Here is a 10,441-nt window from a genome sequence, read left to right as displayed (position 1 = left end):
TAATATGTGTAGAAAATTTAGCTCTAAAAATTAACTAGAATTGAAAGCAGTTGTGCAATATTACATTTATCCACTTTTTTTTTTATTGTGTAGCATCAGTATAATGTTTGTTTTTAGTCTCTACATAGTTAATATATTATACGGATTAATGTGTCAAAATATATCTTATTCTGACTTTTTGATTTTGAGGTACAAATCTATTAATGTATGTTTTTTCTATTAATTTCTTTAAAATAAATTATTTTGTCATCATAATTGTAGTTATCTTGTTATAACAATATTACATGGAATTGCAAATACTACTAATAAGCTTAATAAACTTGCTATTAGTGTTGTTTATTTGTTTATTGTTTGTTTGTTTATAGTTTAAAAGAAATTGAACAGTTAGTTGCATGAGAATAAATAATACCTATTTCTTGAAAATGGAGAGTTTGCAGTAATTGTTCTTTGACAATAAACACTCAGCATATTATAAAATTTAGGTAGGAGGCATTAGCCATTTTAGCTATGTTTGCATTTGTGGACTCAACCTAGTTAAAGTTTACCAAATTTTAGTTTCGATAATATCATTTAGGGTTTGATTCACTTGAATTCCTTTTCCATAATTTATTTTAAGTAGAGAAGGAAATTAATGATTCAACAATCTCTTTTTATTCACATTCTTAAAAACTAAAACTAAATCAGTTATCTGTTTATTTTAATATAATAGTTGATCTTCTTTGATTCATTCCTCAATTCAATTAAAATATACTTAAAAATGCTTGTTTACTCTAATGAACTCAAGGTCCAGTGCATAAACTACTACATGAAGTTATATAGTGTGTATTGAATACCTTCTTAAACTTAAACATTTGTAAATATGCATTGACCATAATTTATTTCATATTTCATACATATATATACCTTACTTAGTATTGTTACATCTGTTTCTATGTTGCCGATTGGGAGATGTTTCAGATTCATAAATTCATGGTTATTTGATTAAAATAGAATGATATTATATTTTAACATTAATCGTACAGTAACATTTTTTTTTAGAGTTCTGACTTTATAACATTATAGCACTAACTACATCATGGATATTTACAGTTTTAGAAAACAAGTTTAAGCAGCCTGTGTGATGTAGTGCATAGCGTTTCCATCTTTAAATCTTGAAAATAATTTAAAGTTGATTAACCAGTAGATCTTGAGCTTGTAGTTGTTGTATATGATTAAATAATTATTTCCTTTTGTTTAATTAGTTATATTATTTTCTATCTGTCCATTTTCCAAGCATAAGATTAAATCTTAGTGAATTTAATAAAAAAAAATAATTCTAGTTGTAGACTCAACAGGTATTATATTAATCATTTAATTATCACTATTATTTAAATTATTGATTACCATATTATTTTAGATCAGGCATGAAAGTAGTTGTAGTATTGTTGTGTTTTATAATGTATGAATAAGCAGTATTTGCTTTTCGAATATACTTAAATCTTGTTTTCACATTTCCTCTACATGTAGTTCGCTGAATGTATGTTTTCTGATTTTCAGAACATTTAGTTATTAATCCATAATAATTGTTTAAAAAGGTTTGTTTGTCAAGGATTTATACACTATAATAATTTCTTTAAGTATAACTGAAAATAAATGTTGTCATTAATATAATTTGTTTTAACTTGTTCAATTTTACATTTAACAGAATAAGTGCTCTGAAACTTGAAACTTTTTTTATTTGAATAGTATAGTGTGGAAAATTCTGTTATATTATATGCAGTGAAATCTCTATAATAAAATCCGAACTTCACATGGCTAAACACTCTAGTTATCTGAACTGACAAAAAAACAACCTGGATAGATGGAAAGTTTTGTTCAGGAAGGTGGAAAAGGACAAGGGGAGGCAGAGACAAATTTTAAATGAAAGATGCTATCTGCCTGGTTGAATTTATAAGTATTTTCTTAGCTCATATGCACCGATGTACATTCTTTAAAAGGAGTGTGATTTAAGCATAAATTCACTGAAACTACTGAAGCTCTAGATCTTATACCTGAAAGGATTAGCTGTGCTGACAAGAGTAACCTTATCTGGAGGCGTTTGCCAAATAAGACACATTCATAAAGATGAAACTTGTGTACCTGCTTGAAAAATATCTAAATAGAGAATCATAAGGTATGAGTACTTGTCAATGGGAAATCGGCAAATCCTCCTGCTTTCAAAAATTTTATTCTTCCTGACATTTATAAAGTTGAAGCATAAGATTGAATAAATGTTATTCTTTTCGTACAATGATTATATGATCACTTTGTTTCATCTGTGTGAAAGTGTTTAGAATCCATGAACCTTTTTTTTATTTATAGTTGTCCTGGCCAATTAGATGAGGTTGAATTAATGAACGATTACTGCCAATTAACTCATGTTTTTTCCTCCAAATAGTACAACCCTCCTAAAGCCAATGGGTTGAAATGTGATTCAAAACTAAGAAAAGCTAAGAGTAAGCTCAGAAAAACTCTACTGTTGCTCATTGTTATATAGGGAGAGATGAAGTTAATTGCCTGCTCATGGTATCTTTACATAAAGTAAACAATGAACTCTTTCTTAAAACACAGTGACTGACTATTTTAGGATGGCTCCATACCTCAATGAAAGCAGTCCTTATAAGTACTTTGGCAATATCCTCCACATTATTTATTGCAATTCAGGAGGTCTGAATGACAGTCAATTTTTACAAGTAAAACAATTGTTTTCCAAGTAGACATAGATGTTTATTTTATTAATGAAGCTGGGACTGCAACAGAAACCTTGGGATGTTAACTGACAAATGGTTATGCAGTAATATCACTTATCTCGCCAAATAGCATCAGGACTTTTTGAAGGAATACAAAGTAGCCTCATTGTGAAATGCTGTATATAGACAAAATAACAAACTTGAGCTAGTCACGGTTGGACATATGGGAAAATTGGCCAAACCTCACATTTTTTAGCTGTAACAATCCTCCTAGAAATTGTCTTTCCTATGAACCTCTGGAGAGAAACATATCATTATTGTTTGAAACTTCAACAGCCCTTCTTCAAGTTGACGTTCAGAGAGATAATAGATAATGACTTTATGGATGTTGAGTACACACCACCTATCTTCTAAGCGTTTGTGAGACAGCCTCTCTGAACTCATCTGTTTGCCGGTCTGCTTATAAATGTATTTTCCTGGGTCAGATAAAACCTTTTTGGATATAAAAACTTGCTGGTCTCAGGAAAACACAAGACAAAATCTACCGAAAAGTGAAAAGGATGAAGGCCAGTAAAAACCTTATATAATTAAGAAAAAATCTGCAAAATTGCAGAAAGACATTAAGACCACCAAGCATACTGCTTTAGGAGTTTAATTTTCACATTATGAGTTGCATATTATTCAACATCATGATAAATAACATCTTAGATGCAATTAAAGAATTAAAGAAGCAGGCAAGATGGTATGGTTAATACCAGCATTTTATAGATAAGTTCTTTGATCTTCGGTAAATTCTTTATTTTCGACACCTTGCTTTCTTATATAAAGATGTCATAACAAAGATTTTCAGCTAGTTTTCATTGTAATAAACAATATATAACAATTATAAAGTTATTTATACAAGAAAAAAAACTAGAATAACAACTGAGTTTGATAAAATATTTAGAGAAAACCACACCCACGACAACAAGCATTCAGGGTTATGAGACCAACTTAACGAGAATAACCAACCATTTAGGACCCGCAGTAAAACTTACAATAAAGTTTATTTGATGATAACCGTTCGTTAATCTTGACACTCTTGAGAGCTAAAAGCCACAAGCAGCCTACGAGGAGGATAAGCAGATTAGGGCCAAAGTGAGCAACAATAGTGCACTGTATAGCCGCTAATTATGTAGCTGTCAGTACTGGAGGATGCATTATTGAACATAATCCACGGCTAAGAGCATCTATTCATAGGCTTGGGAGGATGTTGGGTCTATACAACCATGTTACATTTACAGTTTTGGCAATACAAAATGATGCTAACTCATGTCTTTACTAAGTAAAAAGGTATTGCATAAATGGAGTTATGTAAAAGATTAAAGATTATAATTTATTGTTATTACTATTATTTATAATGTTTAGACTAATTAGTCCGTTGCCACTGTTCCTTTTCAACAGAAGACTGAGAAACACTTCTCAGAAGAGAAATAGGGGTGGGGGCACCCTCACTATAAATATATGACTAATTAGTAACGCACCCCATGTGGCCGAGATAAAAAGACACTCGCTAGCGAGTTGTGGCAAAGAAGGGTAGAAAAGGAGCCTTCATTTCTTCATAATAATTCGGCAGAAAACCCTGAGTGAGTTGACATTTCTGAAGAGCTCTCCAGCAGCAGAGGAGAGGGCAAATAGAGGGACGTGGTGGAGAAGAAGAAAGAAAGATGAGAGAGTCATATTTCTTCTATAAATGATTCACACCATCAACATCCATCACCATCGTCATCAGTATGCATATCTAAAGTTTTCATACCTCAAACAGTATTGCTGCATTTAGACTAAAAACCGGACATGATTATTCAGCCTTGCATTTCCATCGCATAGGAGTTTTTCCCTTTTCAGTATGCCAAATTTGTGGCAATGAAGTGATGGATAGAGACCACCTATGGAACCTGTGAAGTTCTGCACCACTTAGAAGATAAAGAAGACCCTGCCTACAAAGAAGCCATGTCCACTATGTACTGGCCTGCATGTCCCAAAATGGTTGAACAGTCAAGATTGATTGTTTTAATAATAAACATAGTTACACTGGAAGAAGACATTGAAAATAATATCTCAAAGATATCATATTCTGCTTAGCTGCAGCTTGTGAACCGGTTCAACCAGAAACTATACACACCTTGCAGAATTGTTGGTTGGATAAACAGAACATCCTTGAAGAAATCACAAACAGCATTGACCATCAAATGAAAAAAAATCATCACTTTGATTAAAAATATAAACTCTGGTACTCAGTATAGACTGAATAATGCAGATATTATAGAATGGATTAAAGGACATGAGAAGAATGAATTCATGACTAAAAAAAAAATGACAAAATTTTAAGGTGAATTACAGAGATATGTATTAACAAAGAAGGAGAATAGAGCTTTAAAGCATGACAAAGGAGTGTTTTATTTCAATCATTGTATTCAGTGTGTAACAGAGAGCAAATGCAGCAGCAAATCCTTCTCTTACAATGTCTAAGAGGAGTAACAGTGAGTAAATTCTTCCAAAATAAATAAATAATAAATAGAAAACAGCTGAGTTATTTAAAAAAATTGATTATTATACAAATTCTTTATTTTTTTTTCTTTACCTATGTTTACTTATTACTTCACCATTCTTCCACCGATTTATATGATTCTTTTTTTTTTTTCTTTAAATGTTACCCCATAAAACGTGGTCTCATAAAAATTTCTTCTGGATCTAATAAAAACTTTCAAAGTTAGATAGTGGAACTCATCAATTAACAACAGTTAATAACTATAATTAAAGCACTTTAGTTTATAGTATCAATTTTTTCTTTCTTTTTAAATAAATAAAGCAGCCATTTCCAAAACAGTGGGACACTCAGTAGGTAATCAATAAATATAAATACTATTGACAAAGAAAATTGAACTTAAAAGAAAAGAGTATCCTTTGTTGAAATTAAATTTTTTTATGAACTATTATTTGATATTATCTAATTTTTCTTTTTATTCTGAAGACATAATTAAGCAAATAATATTACGAATAGTATTTTTTAAAAAATTATTTGTTATAAAACAAGAGAGTTAATTTTGTGAAAATTATTATATTAATTTTCTATAAACAATACTCTTTTCTTCTAATCACATATGTCATTAGTCAATTGATAGTGTAACAAGACTCATCTCACTTCATGGAAGAACTTTAGGAGTAGCGCAGCATGGCTGATAATTTTTCTTTTCAAGTTGATTTGGAATATTTATGTTTGTTATTTACCAATATAATTTTTATTATAAAATAATTTCTTTCTTTTTAATAGGTCTTGTGTTTTTTAATGGGTTTATATTTAAAAAAAAAATTTTATATATTATTTTCAAATTTATGAACAATACATATTTTTTTTAATAATATTATACAAAATCAGCAAACTTTGTTAGTTTATAGCCATGTTAGAAAGTATTTTAAAAATAATATAATTTTTTAACTAATAATATTCCCGTTACTATTCACACATTTCATATCTTTTATGTATTTGTAAAATTAATATGTAGAGTCCATTGTTTGTTTTTTAAAATTTGATATGGATTGAATACACTGTTTACCGTGATTAATTCAAAATAATTCATTTGTTATTATTTGTATTTTCTTTAGAATTCATACTTTAATAATGGTATTCAAATAATTTTGTTCATTCCCATTTTACATACTTAATTATCTTTAAAATAATTTAACTGGACTTGATAAAGCCTATTAAATTATTTATAGCATAATTGTTTCTACTTTTTTTTCAATCTGTAAAATATTTAAAATTTGTTTAGTTTTTGTATGATTCTTCATATTTCTCTTTATCTATTCTCTACTAAGCCAGTGGTGTTGGATATAAATTTTGAAAATTTATTTCTTAAAATATTATTTTCTATTTTCTTATTCTCATAATTTTGTCTTGTTTATATATATAAATAGATACATATATCACTAAGGGTCATGACTTATTAGGGCATGGGTCTCAGAGTGCTTGGTTTAGAATGTTGTGGGTTTGATTTCCACCTAGGGTAGTTAATATTTATTTCTTGGTGGTTCCAAGAAATGAATCTTGACACTCCCACCTTGGTGAGTGTGCAGCAGCACCTTCAAAGTAGTCCCCAGGGGTTGGCAAAAAATACCATTAGGCTCACTTGCCAGACTAGTCCCCCTTATCAGTTACCAATACAATACATATATTACTAAAAAAGAGCACTGTTATCATTTTTTTTTTTTAATTTACCATTGTCTAACCATTATGTTAGTAATTAAACTCCATTCATTACCTGGTTAGTTGAGGTTTTGTTGTAATTGATAATTTTTTAAAATGATAATGCATGGTGATATTTTTATTCTTTTATTTTTGTTAAATTTCCACTCGTTTTATTACTTTTTACTCATAGTTTTTTAAAATTTTATGAAACAAAATTAAATCTAGTATAAATACTATGATTGATAACAATTAATTCACATCATTTTTGTTTTAGTATTACTGTGAACATTGCTGGGCAACTATTCATTCAAGGCCAGGAAGAGAATTTCATAAACCTCTTGTTAAAGAAGGAGCTGATCGGCCTCGAGCCTTGCCCTTTCGTTGGTGTTAACAGCAGTAGACGTAGGTGCCAGGAAACATTAGCTAATTTTTAGAGAACTTTAGTTCATGTACATTTTTTAAATGGTTGATATTTGTGTAAAATTGATTTCAAAGCCTGATTAAGGAATTTACGTATTTATATAATGCACCTTCTTTGTCATGGTTGATGTTAATATATTGAACTTATTAAGCTATAGGAATTATTAATTTCCTAAATTTTTTAGTAAAATGAGATATGATTTATTTTAATTATAAATATTAAATTTTAGGTATAATTAATACTTGAATTGTTTTATGCAGTAGTTACCAATTCATGAAGCTTAGTAATAACAACTGAAGGGTTGCTATTTAAATTTATGCAATTAACTATTTTTTTTAATTTTCCACATTTTCATTCAAAAATATTTCAAGAGTTCCTACCTTTGGAGTTTGGTTGATATAGTTAATTTCAATTACTTTTTTATAACTATAAATTCTAATTACACCTATTACTCAAAAGCTATTGTTTAACATGTGTATTGATCTCCATACTTCATTGTTAAAATTAAAAGAAGCATAAAGTTCAATAAATGATGTCATCAATCGATGAAAAAACTATTTAATATATTCAATTATTTAACATTGTTAATCAGGGTTACTACTGATTTAGGGATAAATGAAGAATATTTTTCAAAAAAGTGTAATGTTACATTTAGTTTACATAGTTATTTTCTTTCAATTTTGTGTTATTTAATGGGAATGACCATAACTTAGTTTTAATTTTACATTAATATCAATATGAATGGCTACATGTTGAATCTAACCAATTAAAATTTTGATGTGATGCCATATTATGCTGACGTTCCCCTTCAAAAAATAATAAAATGCTGTTGTATTTTTCAAAACAAAACTGAGGGTTGATACTTGCAAGTTATAATTTGTTGAGATTTAATTTATTATACAATTTTAAATAATCTATCTTTTTAAACAAAAATTATATTTTTATCCATCATGACATTAATCATCTTAAAATATTACTAAAAAAATTTAATTATTTTGTTAAATTTATGGTTAACCATGATGGAGCATGGTGTATATTTCCAGCATTGTCAACATTGTAGAAATGAACTAATTAAATGTCCCAGTTTCAAATACCCCAAAAAATTAGTAAGGACATTTTGGTTTGATTGTTAAAACATTATATATTATATTACATTGCTTTCATGAGGCTTCAGTGCTTGTTGAATCAGTCCTTTCCTTTGAGAAAAAAAGAAAAAAAAAAAGAAAAACCTCGATCAATAACAATCCCTCTCAATAAAGTATTTCAAATTATCACAAAATATCTATACATTATTTTCATCACAGAATAAAAAACACTAAAAAAGCTCAGTGAGTTATAGAACACCAATTTTTTTTTTATCCCATTAAACTAGTGGTTCCCAACCAATGGGCTGTGAGAGCCTAGGGATGAGCTGTGGGAGTGTCTGGAACACGTATTTCTATGACAATTATTGTTAGAACTATTTTATTAATTATTTTTTCTAATGTTTGAATGTCAGCTGGAAAGTTTTAACAGGCAAATTCACAACAAAAGTTACTCAAAATGCACTTTTAAAGAAACTAATTTTCAAATATTTTCCTAGGGAGATCCCCTTTGCCCCAAGTTGGGAGTAGGGTTGGTCGCACATGGTTCAATTTTTAGCTACATGATCCACATATTTTTATATGTTGGAAACTACTGCTCTAAACTTTAGTGATGAGTTTTGGCTCTGGACAACGTTTTATGGAAACTTCAGGCTTTAATAAATCTAAGGCAGGAAACTTTATCTGATATTGGAAATTAATTTTTTTATATGACTTTAAACTGTTTACATCACTTTGAAGTTTAAACTTTTTCTCAGATAGGTCACTCTAATTATTTTTAGAAACCTCAACCAACTATATCAAACATAGTATTACACATATAAAAACATTGACACATATATTTGCTCACATGTGGGCCAAACTCTGAAATAATCTTGAAATATAAAATAGACATTAGTAAATATCAAATAAAATAGACTATGAAGTAATTTTAAATAATTATGGGGGTTCTACTGATAATTATTTATACTTTATAAGTAAGAATATCCTAAAGAAACAAAATGTATTTGCTCTCAGATAGAATGCTGCATAGGCAGACCTTAGCACAATTAATCAGCATAATTAAAAATGGATTAATGGAACATAATTAAGTATTTTTATTTATCTAATAACTCAATATATTTAAAAATATTCATTATCCATGCTTCCATAAATTTGTGATATTTACTTGTGATATTTTCTTATTACCTAATGTAATTTGCCAGCCATTAATTTTTCATGATGCAGGAATTTTATAAAACAAAGGTGATGTAATTTTATGATTAATAATACTAATTTTTTAAAAAATTTAACTTATGGTTAAAGTAAAAATAATGGAATTAGTTTAAAATTACCAGATCAAATAACAAACTAGAAAAATTATCATAGGTATCTTAAAAATTGTTCTATAATCTTAAAAATTTTTAATTAATGCTATCTTATGCCTTGTCGAGTGATTAGTTTTTTTTTGTTTTTTTCTTGAAGAATTTCATTATTCAACTTAATTAATAACCTGATAGGTACTAATAGAGGGTTCCCATATTTTAAAATAAAGATTTCTGAAATTATTTCTTACAAATATACCCTCTGAACTTCACATGTAAACATATACATACACATACACACATACATGTGCTTAAATGTGCATAAATAAATATTAGTCTTTAATTATTGACTGAATTTATTAAATAATAGCAGCCCTACCAATTTTTTTCATCATATTATGGAATCTGATGTTAATTGGTTGCTAATATGGTAATTGGAAATTATATTGTGTCACTCTACCATGCTTTTTTAGAAATTTTTAACTTGACTTAGATCTTGAATGTTGTGCAAGGAAAAGTCACAGTTTTATACCAGCACACATTTTGGGGATTCATATAAATATATATAACTTTTTTTTTAATTAGTGTTAGTGTAGGTTGTCTTTAGGACGTGAGAAAAAATGTCAATGTATATATATATAAAACAAAATTTATGGCCATTATGTTTCTCTGGCTTTTATTAATTTTTTATATTATATTAT

The 10,441-nt window shown here is 28.4% G+C and overlaps 1 protein-coding gene across 2 annotated transcripts in view; it reads left to right on the top strand.

Annotated features, from left to right (window-relative positions):
- Nucleotides 1-10,441, top strand: part of LOC106683631 (translational regulator orb2) — a 235,336-nt gene extending 224,895 nt beyond the window's left edge. For both annotated transcript variants that reach the window (XM_014425232.3, XM_014425230.3), the window contains one exon: nucleotides 7,208-10,441. In XM_014425232.3, coding sequence (XP_014280718.1) covers nucleotides 7,208-7,324 — 117 coding nt within the window. In that variant the 3' untranslated portion in view covers nucleotides 7,325-10,441. The remainder of the gene's footprint in view (nucleotides 1-7,207) is intronic.

The sequence above is a fragment of the Halyomorpha halys genome, unplaced genomic scaffold (genome assembly GCF_000696795.3).
Source record: "Halyomorpha halys isolate HHAL.00 unplaced genomic scaffold, Hhal_1.1 Scaffold500.1, whole genome shotgun sequence".
In the NCBI taxonomy this organism is placed as follows: domain Eukaryota; kingdom Metazoa; phylum Arthropoda; class Insecta; order Hemiptera; family Pentatomidae; genus Halyomorpha; species Halyomorpha halys.
The sequence above is the reverse complement of the archived record's forward strand: the minus strand, read 5'-3'. Positions and strand labels throughout refer to the sequence as shown.